Raw genomic sequence first — 12,675 nt, 5'->3', positions numbered from 1 at the left:
GAGGAATGCCAGGGAAATCAGAAGAAGTATTCTTTTTACCTTCCCTTAGTGGCCTCCACTGGTGAACCACTCACTGAATTGCTGGTGGAATGTAAAGCTTCCTTGAAAATAAATCCAGCTGGGGACATAGGTGGAATCACCACCTGTGTTCCCAGAGGTTGAATGCTGCTTACAGCTCAAGAGGCCTCTGTGGTGCAGGAAAGTGTGTAATTCACACCTTCTTGAGCCAGCTTTACTGAATGCAATAATCATCTGGTCTTTATTTGAATCTCCCTCTTCCGGGACTGATTTCCACTGTCTTCTGTTATTCCAATTCTCCTAAAGTAGTAGAGTACATAAAGTTTCCCAGTCCAGATGCAGACCTCACATGGGCGCATGGCCACCTCCTTGCAAGCACACTCACAGTCATATGTCACTCTGCCCAAAACCTCTCAATTATTGGCTGACTTTTGGCAGCCTCAAAGCATTGAGCTGTTTCTAAACAACAATTGGGAGAGCTGTCAAAGCAGGATTCCTGTCTTACTAGAATACTGTGAAGGAGGCAAGCTGTGGGTTTGTGCTGGGATAGTTTCGTATACATTCTTTAGGAGGACAGAAAGAAAGAATTGTGTTATCAGGGGATGGGGATTTTCATCTGGATTAAATTAAAGACTTGCCCAGCAGTACAGCAAAATCTGGAGTTGAGGAATTAAGAAAATAAGCACAGAGGACTAGGACTAGAAGTGAAAGGCCCTGCATTTAGTGACTGGCCACTTCAAAGGACTGTGGAGGTAAGGAAAAGCAAAAATGATTAAGGTGATGCCAAAACTTTATTGCTGCTGCCACAGAATTGAGAAGAAAATAGGAAGCTCTAAGTTCCAGTGCTACCTTTACATCTCAAGCCATTTTTACTTAATTTTGTTCAAGTTGTGGCCACTCCAGAGTTCTTCTTTGGCTGAAAAACTATCCTGCATAATGTGTACGTAGGCATAATTCCTGTCAATATGTACTTTTACACACTTGCACAACAGCCTCACTCAAAATCCATGCAGAACTGTTCTCATATATTATCTTACTTCCTTTAAATAGGTCTTACATTCAGACCTGCTGAGCAATAAAGAAGCGGGACTTGATTATTTTATTGGAGAGTTCAGTTTTCCATTGGAAAATAAAAAAAAAAAAAATAAAAAAAAAATAAAAAAAAAAAAAAAAGAGCATTTTAATGTCACCACAGACAAATGAAGTGTTTTTATGAAAGGTGCACTTGGCCATCAGTGTTTTTCAACCAAATCCTGCCCTGAGCATAACTGAACAAAAACCAGATCTAACTTCAGTAGGATTTGTGCTTAAGAGTATTGCCCTCTAGGTACTTTTCCTGTTTAAATGTAAATGTAAATTTTTGGTTAATTCAGTTTTAAAGATATATATGTATAAATATATATGTGTGTATATATATATGTTTATATATATAAGTTTACGTGTATACATGTATACACATAAACTTTTGATAACTGCAAAGCCCATTATAAATGAGTGGGGAAAAAAAAGCAACAAAACACGTTTGCAGCAAAACAGGAAAAAGGAAATGCTTTGGAGATAGAGTCCAGAATATATACTATACTCAACCATTACATCAGTGTAATTATTTTTCCCTAAGGTAAATGTCTTATGTTACAAATTCTTCCCTTGCCAGAGGCCTCAGGCCTCACAGATGTTCAGATAGCAAAACACTCAAGTTTTTAACAGTCAAGAGGACTATGGGAGCTCCATTTCTACACCATACCTACAGCCCAATCGGTTTCTGTTCTTCTTGTCCCCTTTCACCTGTCAGAGGGAACTCCCGCTTCTTAAAATAGTTGGTCCAGCTGTGGAAAACAAGGAAGGTATGCCCTTGCAGCAGACAGCAGACCTTTTCCTGGTTTCTACTTCTGCTGTAGTCAAATTTCCATCCTGTCTTGGAGCCAAATTTCCAAAACATGTCATTTAAGCAAATGCTTGCCTCTGAGAAAAATACTTAACATTGATCTTCTGCCCTACAGTGAGATCCAGTCAAGGAAGGTTCAAATAAGCAGAGATTCCTTCAGGATCTCCTAGTTAGAAATTTCTATTTGAAGAGCTCATACTATCTGATATGATGTTCAGTGACCTCTTCCCAAGGCCCTTAATACATAAAACTCCTTAATATCAAACATACAGTAATGCATACTAGTGATGGTATTTTTTACATAGGATATAAACTAAGGTAAAAGCAGTCAAGTCACCATCTATTTGTTTTAAAATAGTAAATGACAACAAACGATATAAAGACATTACAGTTGATATCTTACATCACGAATGATAGTGATCATAACTATAATATATACACTTTAAGCACTTTTTAAAAGGCACTATAAATCTCTTTTTTTTTTTAAGTTGCTACTCATAGCTAAAGTAAAAGTGGGCTTGTCCAAATGAAAAAGCTCTTAAGTATAAATACCACAAATATAAATGAGTGAGTGACTTCTAAAATCAATTTCAAAGGAAAACTCTGAATCTTCTACCATTGTTGTTTCCTATGCAGCCAGAGAGAGTACTGAAAGATACTTCTGGTGTTGCTTACTAAAATGAATTATTATTAAGATTACTTAATTAAAGATCATGCTTAAAATATGATTCACTTTAAATGAACTGCTTAGTGCCAGTGATATCAGTTAAGTATTCCCATGTAATACTCAGTGCACTAAAGGAAACAATACACGTTTGTATTGTATTGTAATGGCAGCATCTCTTAAAAATAACTGCTGTATTTGTGTCTGCATTCAAGTATGAGGGCTGCTCCAAAAGTAATGCCTCCCATTTTGTTATGTTGGCCTCAGTGTCAGAAATAGCTGTTGGTGGTATGGCAGCAGAGGTTGACCCGTCTTGTCAGTATTCCATTCCATGTTGTTCCTGTGTGACAGATGGCAACAGAGGGGCACTCTGACAACATGGTGTCTGACATTAGGAGTGGGTCCGTAGCAAAGGTGTGTCACTGTATTCCTCCATGTGGATAAAATGGCACCCACTGACATCACTGATACTTGCTGAACATTTCTGGAGGCTAGACAGTGGATGTGAGCACAGTGAGATGGTGGGTGGTTCACTTCAGCAGAGGTGACAGTGACAGTGGGTCACCTCCACTGATGCAGATGTTTACAAGTGCAGCATGCAGGCTCTTGTTCATTGGAGGCTGAAACGCATAGCTCATGGTAGTGGGCAAATAGCGTTTTGTTGCTGCAGACTTGCTGTGTTCCTTGTATCTGTTGTAGTTTCCACAGAAATAAATAGGCAGCATTACTTTTAGAGTGACCTACATATAATATATAATATATGATATATGATGTATGATATATGATATATGATATATGATATATATAATAATAACATATAACACTGGTACATAATATCACTTCTTCCTAGTAAAATATTCTTTTAGAGCTAACATATTGTATCTAAGCAACCATTTGAAAATGAAAAGAATCAAAGTGAAATATATGCCATTAATCTTTACTCAGCTTTGTACTGATTTATGATAATATAATTCTGATAAAAATAATTGCACTCGTAGATTAGATCAAACTAGTTTTTAAAGGTAAGCTTTTTTTATTTCATATAACTCTTTAGTTGAAGCTTAAAATCTGGCCTTAAGGAAAATCAGTGGTGAAAGAAATGTAGCATCCATGCAAAATGTGCAATTATCGCGAGTTGAAGAGTGTACAAGCTAAAGAGCTGCATGGGTGGACATCAGAAGAGAGAGCTTCCATGTTTAGTTATGATGGAGACTGTTCATTGGCCCTAGTCCACAATACGTTTAGATAATTAATCCTCAGTTCAGCCAGTCCTCATTCTTTGTCCTGAACAGATAGCTCAATGGAATAAGGTTTGTCTCATTCTTCTCCCCTTCCTTACACAACTGGCAGCTCTTAAAGATACTTCCCTTAAACAGTGTAGAGCAGAACAGTATAAGCTAATACGTCATACAGCTCGATGGTACTGGCTTCATCTAAGGACAAACTTGAAAAGAAAAAAAAGTCAAGAAGTTAAGATGCCAAAGTTAAGATATAGAAATTTGATATGCAGTATCCAGTCTTAGAAGAGCCACAGAACAAAGACTGTGCTGCAGGTTTCGCAGGAGACATCAGAAGTTCACTGATGAAAAACAGAAATGAGAATAACTCTGTGAGGGAAAATCTGACATTTGGTAAATAATTACTCAGTTTGACAGTACCAGAATGAATACTGAAGGGATCTTACTGCACATCTCTCGATCTTATCCAAAATATAAGATGTCTAATTCTACAGAAATTGATAATACTTTCTTGCACAACAGAAATAATTTCAAAAGCTATGGAAATTGTGGCAGTGATGAAGTGGGAAATGATAGGCAAGCCTATTACTTCCAATGATAAAGCTGAAAGTCCACATGAACAACTGTTTTCCAAATCCCCAAAAAGTAAGTATGGAAGAACTCAGCTAGATTCCTAACTGACTGTGTCATCTAATGGATTGATGATGCACTGATTTCAGTACCTTTCTAATGGTTTGATTAAATGCAAGAGCAGACTGACCTTTCAGAGTATGGTGGCATTGTGTTTCTTTGAAAAACAGAAAGCAGCATGATTTTTCAGGAAGCAATAGATGCACTGCAGATACAAAGTAAGTAATACATTGCAGTCTTGTAGAATAATGCAAAACTGCAATTAATAGAAATAATGGCCTGATCCTATGAATACAACTTGGCATATTTAGTACCTTAGAGGTCCTGTGTTTCATTTGTCAAGTTCTTACTTCGTGGGTACTTCATTAAAAGCTCTTAATTCAATTTTCACCTGTTTGCTCTTTCATCAACTTCACTTTCATGCTGAGACTGCTTCAGTGACATTGATTGCTGAATAAAATCTTCGGCATAGTAACAGAATGGTCTTCTCTAACTAATACTTCCAATAACTCACCTTGAATGGTCGGCCTAGTGTGACTCATTGACATTCCTGGGCCCTTAAATGAGTTGCACTCAACCCTCAGGAGATGAAATAGGACTGTCTTTGTCTGGGCACAACTGACAGATTCATCATTAGGAATCTTTACAATATGCCTTACTGATTTGCCTCTGTTTACTTCAGACTTCATCGGAGCAGTTTGGTCAAAACTCTTAGAAACTCATACAATAACACCTACAATCAGCTCAGACTCAGCTGCAGAATTATTTTTGGCTTGTAAGGAAGAAAGAGCTAGATTACCAGTCCCTTCATTCACAGTGACAGCAAATGATAGGCTCTAACAGGACTATCAAATCTGACCTGTCAGATAACCCCCAAATCTAAATTTTTTCAAGCAAACAAATCAGCAAATTTTGTCTGCCTCTAAATTAGGAGGATTCAGATTTCATCACACAAATCTTTCTGTATGGAAATGACTCGACCTATTTACATCTCCATTTCTGAATCAGGTTTCTCTTTGTTTGTTGTGATTAAAAAGGAAGGATGGCAATTGTATCAAATTAAAATAAGTTAGACTGTGCAGTTTCCCAATTAGGGCTTTTGTGAGACATCTTTCATTAGGAAGACAGGCTCATCCATCACTCAGAACTGCGAATACATTTTAAAAGCTTCATTCTCTGTTCTAATTTAAAATTACTTATTGTGGATGTGGTAGAGTTGCAAAATGTCTGCTTATGAGTACAGCCAGGGTGCTTGAATCTACAACAGAACTGCTGGTTTTGGAAGGCTCGCAGACCCCGAGTTAAATTCCAAAGCAACTATCAGCTTGTGAATAACCATATCTCTGAACTGAATTTGAACTGCTAATTAAATACTCTGTTTATTTCTACACATCAGCTTTTACTTCTCAGAACTACCTCCGAAGAAACAAATGAAGTTGAAGTTTTATTCTTAATTTATACAACTAAAATTTTAGTCATAGTAACGTTACATACCTTTTTAGAAGCCAGAGGGGAAAATTGCCTTCTATTTAAATACATAGTGTTTTTGCATTGTCACAGTACATTACACGGATTTGATGTTTAACATATAACTGTACTAATCTTTGTGGCAAACATAATAACAAAAGAAAGTTGTTTGGGGATTTTTTTTCTATTTTTATTTTAAAAAATAACAAAAACCTTTCCATTGAAGGACCACATGTAAAAACTATGGTTTCTCTGTACAGAGACCAAGGCTGCTTATTACCTACAGTATGCTAGCTATGATGAACAGACCACCATAGTTGTGACAACTGATGTTGCTGCCTCCAGGGTAAAACAAAGGTTTACATATTACACAAGCAATTTAACTGTTTTCTAAACATATTGCCAAGACAGTGGGAGCTGGCAGCAAGCACTGTGTTTTAGGTTTTGGATACTTGGATTAGAACCGACTGCTGATTATAGACCTTTTTATTTGTCCTCTACGAATTACAAGCAACCTAGTAACCCAGCAAAGAATCCTTCACAGCACTTAAACTTGTCTTCATGGCTTCCCAAAGATTACATACACAAATCACTCCACAAAAATGGCGCAAGAGACTTGTGCATAGATAACTACATGAGACAATTGTCTTGTTCTAACTTAAAGAGTTCCCCAAAGTGAAATGTTTTATAATCCTTTTTGTGCAGTAGTCAGGAAAGAAATAAAAGAGTTTGGGCAAAGATTATCCACAAGAAAGAAACTTTTTTTTGGGTTCCAGCTGCAACACAATAAAGAACATAATTAACTTCACAATTCTTTGTGTTTTTCATTTGACTGCAGGGAGGAGATGAAAGAGGACTGTTAAGCCTTGCATTCCATCCCAATTACAAGAAAAATGGAAAGCTGTATGTGTCTTATACCACCAACCAAGAACGGTGGGCTATTGGACCTCATGATCACATCCTTAGGGTGGTAGAATACACAGTATCCAGGTATCAGTAGAAGTCTTACAATTCACAAACTCTGTATTTACCAGCAACTTTCCTCATTTTAGTATGCTCTGCTTCTGAAATGAACTACCAGATCTACAAAGCATATACTTGGGCGCTTGCAGGAAATTTATTGCTGATGTTTGTTTCAAACAGTAGTTTTGGAACACCAGTTAGTATACTGATTTATTCGTTTTACGTCTCTTTCTTTGTATTTGTTCTGTCATTTTTAAATTATATTTATTTCCTACTTGTGTATGGGAAGCAAAATAATTTTTTTGAGAGTGCTGGAAAATTGCAGTTTCTCAGAAATTATTGTTTGACATTTTTATACCAAGTTGCAACATCCTCATCTTAAAGTATGATTTGAATGACTCACATTTATTTTTAGAATGAAAGCCAATGATAGTGAGCTGTGAAAACTGTTTTCATATCTTTGCATTGCAGGAAAAATCCACAACAAGTTGATATAAGAACAGCAAGAGTGTTTTTAGAAGTGGCAGAACTACATCGAAAACATCTAGGAGGGCAGCTTCTGTTTGGCCCAGATGGCTTCTTATACGTTTTCCTTGGAGATGGCATGATTACTCTCGACGATATGGAAGAAATGGATGGTTTAAGGTACAAAAGCTACCAATGGATAGACTTTGGAGTCACACTCAAAAATGACTAACAGTTGTCAGCAAAAATCCTACTCATGCTCTCTTAATTATCTCACCTCACTATTTTCAGCAACTGAATTAAGCAAACAGTTAATTTTCAGAACAATCTTGCTACTTAGAGACATGATGTAGGTGTTTGCTATCAAACCCTGTAAATACTGGAGTCCTCACTAGCATATCTAATTCTATTTAAACATAGATTAGATATATATTTTTTCAGACTATTATTTTATGAATGGGACAGCTTTATTGAGCAAATGTTCCAACAGACACATACCAGAGAATGACTTGGTACAGAGTATCACTATGTATCACTTATGAAAATGTCTGGAGAATGTATTTAGCTATAGTACTTTGGTTCTGCCTACACAGTTTTTTCAAACAGCTTTGACCTTTTGTCACTATGTTATGGAATCACAGAAGTGCTTTGGTTGAGATGGCAATTCTTCCACCATGAGCAGGGACACCTTTAACAAGATCAGGTTACCCAAAGCCCCATCCTATATTAGGATGCAAAATGTTGGCCCAAAGCTTGCTTTAATTTAGAGAAAGAGTACTATTAAGCCTTTACAGACTTAAAAGAAGTTGCTCGACTCAAAGACCTCTTTGGCTCCATGGAATAACAGGTGTTCCTGACCTTTACAGACAGGATACGCTTAACACCAAGACAAGAGAGTCGTGTTTGTACTTCATTTTAAATTAATATAGAATATGGGGGAGACTGAAACAGATACTGGGATACAGAAAGTTGATCTTGTTAACAAGTTACTACTCAGCAGAGTGGTCAGAAGAGTCCTATGGTAGACATAACAAAGAGACATATTAACCACAATGAATCTTCAGTGAGTTCTGCTATAGTTCTTAAGACTCACCCATGCTGTAAAATCAAACCAGATGTGATTGTTAAGTGAAGTAGGTGGTTTGTTTTACTGGTTCATTGTAGCATTGTATGCAAAGTACTTTTTAAAAACAATTATTTTATCCTCCAACTTTTTCAGTGATTTTACAGGTTCTGTATTACGCCTCGATGTAAATACTGACCTGTGCAGTGTCCCTTATTCAATACCACGGAGCAACCCACATTTTAATAGCACAAACCAACCTCCTGAAATTTTTGCACATGGACTCCACAATCCAGGCCGGTAAGCACATTACAGTCATAAATGGAATTAATCTGGAGCAGGTACTGTTTTCAGTCAGAAATACTGTATTTAATCTGCTAGCAAAATCTGCATAATAAAGGCACTCATGAACTTTTTAACTGCAACTTCTCCATGTCCACATATATGTCACAGTTATAAACAACTGTACATTGAAAAAAGTGATGGAGAGAATGTACAACTCTTGAAAGTTAAGACTTAAAATGACAGAAACAAAGTACTGGCATGTTTGGTTTTTTTCACCTCTATGTTTCCTTTTTCTATGAAACAAGAGAACTTAAAGCTGAGAGATGGGAAAACATAGCTAGGATTGGAATCTGAGAAATAAGAACAGTAGAATCTTGAGTGAGGGGGAAAAAAAAGGCATAGAAAAAAATGGAGAACATCTGGTGAAATCTAAACAACAACAAGGAAGAAAGCAACACTAACTAAACAACACATAATTCAGTAAATTAGGGTGGGGGGTAGTACTGAGGTGACATTTAAAGTCATAGTTTGAAAAAAAAAATTCATTTGTTCAGATAAGGAGTAAATTGTTGGACTTCTTAGCAGTCAAAAATTCCTCACCTAGATTGGCTAAAGCAATGTTCATCTCCAGTGATACTGAGTAGAGTACATTCAGTCGCTAGGTGAAAGTACAGATTTGCCCCCCATGGTGCAGGGGATGGGAAAGATATTATCTCTTGTATACAGATCTGACCTCCCAGACAGAGATTTTGGCTTGTTATGATACATGTCCCTCAGAGGAGTAGAAGCGACAAAGGGTAATCCTTCAAAATGTGATGCTTCATACTATTGTTAGAGAGTTGCACGTTATGAGCTTGTATATCACATGGATTTTTCTTCTGTTTTTTGTTGTAAGATGTGCCGTGGATCACCACCCAGCAGATGTAAACATCAATTTAACAATACTTTGTTCAGATTCAAATGGAAAGAACAGATCTTCAGCAAGAATCTTACAGATAATAAAGGGTAAAGACTATGGTAAGTTCCATCCAGCGTAAAGCTAACCTACGTGGGAGTTTCCATCCAGGGTAAAGCCAATGGAAACAGGAGGGTCCTGTCACTGTGGAATAATAAAAGGAAACCAGAAAACAAAAGATAAAGGATGGTAATGCCATAATAGTTAACTTACTGCATTGACTGCATTGTAGGTAACTTAAAGGAGATATAACTGAAGTACAAGAAGATAAAAGATGAAAGACAAAACCAAATTTAAGGGACTATAAATAAGATTTGAGAAACATATCAGTTGTCAGTCACTCAAAGATCTCATTGTAGTTGCAAATGACAGCTTATAAGGAAAAGATTTTGGAATATCACGAAGTGATGAAAATATATACTTAGTCATTCACAAATAACCTTGTAAGGTACAGAATGGAAACCTCATGTAATGTGCTTCCTATAATGGAAAAAATGAGAAAGACAACAACAGACTAAAACCAAACAGGGAAATGACTGAGCTCTGTGTTTAAATGTTACTAAAAATGAACAACTTGCTTAGAGAAATGCACTATGCTACTACTTCATAAGAAAAGATTAGTTCAGATTGCAATAGGATAAACACAATTAGTAACTTAAAATTTTTGAGTGTTTTATGTGCTCTCTGAATCAGTATGATTGCCTCTCAAAACTTCATTCTTTAACTCTGATACCAAGATCATTTGCTAGGTCAGGCAAGCCAGGAGAGTTAATCTGAGCTATCATCTGTCTCGTTTGACCATTTAGCAGCTCCTAATTCATGGTGGTAAAGGTGGTAAATTTCAAAGGTGTGTAAAAGCGTCAAGAACCGACCTATTTCCTGGAACATAACTTTTAAAAGTTTTATTCACATCCCCAGTAAAACAGTTGTGCTGACTTGTATCGTAGTCCTAATGTGTAATGCAATTGATCTACATCAGTTGCTGCATGTATTTTCTGTGTGCATTTTATGAAAGCCAAACCAAAGAACAGTGTTTGGTAAACCACTGCTTCTATGGAATTTTGACTGCATCTTTATTGCAGAGTAAACTAAGCAGTATTGTGTCTATCCAGAAGACCTTGCCAATTTTAATACGAGTCTGTGGGTCAAATGCTTAAATAAAAAAGGCTCATCGTCCTTTTCTCCAACACAGAATTGCAGCTCTTACTCTTGTAGAACAATCTGGGAAATTCCTTTTTCAAAGACCTGCAGAGAGCACTCCAGCTAAAAACAAAGTTCCTATGAAACAAAAAGTTCTGTTGGCTGTGGCTTAATTTAAAATTATGCAGTTGGCTTTTCAATTCGAGCCTACATTTACCTTAAGCAATATTTGAATGCATGGGCACATTTACATTGAAACGGTATCTAAGATACTACTTGATGTGAATAAATTGCAGCTTTGTTAAAAAAAATAAAAAAATAAAAATAGTGTAGAAACTACAATTAAAGTAGCAGCACAAAGAATTACCTTAAAAAGCTACATCCAGCAGTACTGGTGTTTTATGGAACACAACACACATGATGTATTCAAAAATGTGATTTGAAAGAGTTTCTTAACCCACCGAATTGCTTTGAAAACAAGTTCTGCTGAAAATCACTGGAATTTGTGCTCTTGGGTACTGGTGAGGTATAAGCCCCCTTTTCAGTGAAGGAAGTTTAATTGTGTTCCTGAAGTTCAAGAGATCTATTCTGTAGACTGTATTGACACATAAAAGTTAATAGCAGTAATCACATTAACTTAAATGGAGGTCTGACCTAATCCTGATATAGTTTTATTCTCTTGGTCTGTGCACATGGAAGAAGGTAATTATAGTGTCTCCTACCTAAATTCCCAATTAACCGTTTCACAAACAGCTTTCGTTGCAATTTTCTGATTTTCCTAATGCTTGATTTCCAGCTATATGCCTTGAATTTTGAGGATCATTTAAAGGGAATTAATTTATTTCTGAAAGTAATAACCCTTTTCATAAATGTGAATCAAAACATGAAACTGCATATGATCTAACACTATGGTAGTTCCTTTTTAGAAAGTGAGCCTTCACTTTTAGAATTCAAACCATTCAGCAGTGGAGCCTTGGTTGGTGGATTTGTCTATCGAGGTTGCCAGTCTGAAAGGCTCTATGGAAGTTATGTATTTGGAGACCGCAACGGGTAAGTTTCTTATAATTTCAGCCTTAAACATAAAATGTACATGAGGTATATTTTCTTATGAGCTTCCTCTGTAAAAGAACAGCGACAGACTTTATATTGCATCGCTTTGCCAAAGTAGCAGCGCGATGACGTAGACTGAATTCTAGATTTGGAATCAAGCAGCACGACATTCTAATGAAGGGCAACATAGGTAACATTTCTAATCCTCGGAATAAAGTACAGACAAAGACACTAACTTCACACTTTACATTCATCATTTACTTTATAACGGAAATAAATGTTAATCATGGAATTGCTTGCCAAACTGATCTACCTGATGAGATAAGGAAAACTTTCTAGGTCTTATGGAAGCATTGATGGAGGAAGATGAATGCTTTTTAATTGCAAGTGTATAGTTTTCCCATGCCAAATAGGTCAGCATTCACAAATGACTAGATACAATGCAGCAAAACCTGATTTTATAATGTTTGAATGACAGGAAGGGGAATTCTATGCTTTTTAGGCATCTGAAAAATAACAGGGAGGAAATAAGATGATGAACTGCGTAGATCTGCCTTAGGAGCTACTTCCTGCAAGTGTTTACTCATTTATCTGAACAGTGAAAATACTATACTCAGAACGTAATATAACAACTTGCTTTCTGTGTTTTTGAATGCAGAAATTTTTTAACGCTGCAACAGAATCCTGCAACTAAACAGTGGCAAGAGAAACCCCTCTGTCTTGGCAACAGCGGTTCATGTAGAGGTTTCTTTTCAGGCCCTGTCTTGGGATTTGGTGAAGATGAACAAGGTAAATAGAAAAAAATGTATGTTTTAAAATTATAAGTCTTAGTATTGCCAGTTAAACCGTTTG

The 12,675-nt window shown here is 36.5% G+C and overlaps 2 protein-coding genes across 2 annotated transcripts in view; one reads left to right on the top strand and one right to left on the bottom strand.

Annotated features, from left to right (window-relative positions):
* The window catches only part of ANAPC10 (anaphase promoting complex subunit 10), a 230,615-nt gene that overhangs the window by 125,746 nt on the left and 92,194 nt on the right, over positions 1-12,675 (bottom strand). The gene's annotated exons all lie outside the window — the stretch shown is intronic.
* The window catches only part of HHIP (hedgehog interacting protein), a 72,552-nt gene that overhangs the window by 44,167 nt on the left and 15,710 nt on the right, over positions 1-12,675 (top strand). Inside the window, exons 5-10 of the mRNA XM_072336757.1 lie at positions 6,741-6,892; positions 7,337-7,510; positions 8,550-8,693; positions 9,574-9,695; positions 11,700-11,823; positions 12,482-12,612. Of these exons, the coding sequence (XP_072192858.1) occupies positions 6,741-6,892; positions 7,337-7,510; positions 8,550-8,693; positions 9,574-9,695; positions 11,700-11,823; positions 12,482-12,612 (847 nt within the window). The remainder of the gene's footprint in view (positions 1-6,740; positions 6,893-7,336; positions 7,511-8,549; positions 8,694-9,573; positions 9,696-11,699; positions 11,824-12,481; positions 12,613-12,675) is intronic.

This window comes from Excalfactoria chinensis, chromosome 4 (assembly GCF_039878825.1).
Source record: "Excalfactoria chinensis isolate bCotChi1 chromosome 4, bCotChi1.hap2, whole genome shotgun sequence".
Taxonomy (NCBI): domain Eukaryota; kingdom Metazoa; phylum Chordata; class Aves; order Galliformes; family Phasianidae; genus Excalfactoria; species Excalfactoria chinensis.
Note: the sequence above shows the minus strand (reverse complement) of the source record. Positions and strands in the feature narration are given on the sequence as shown.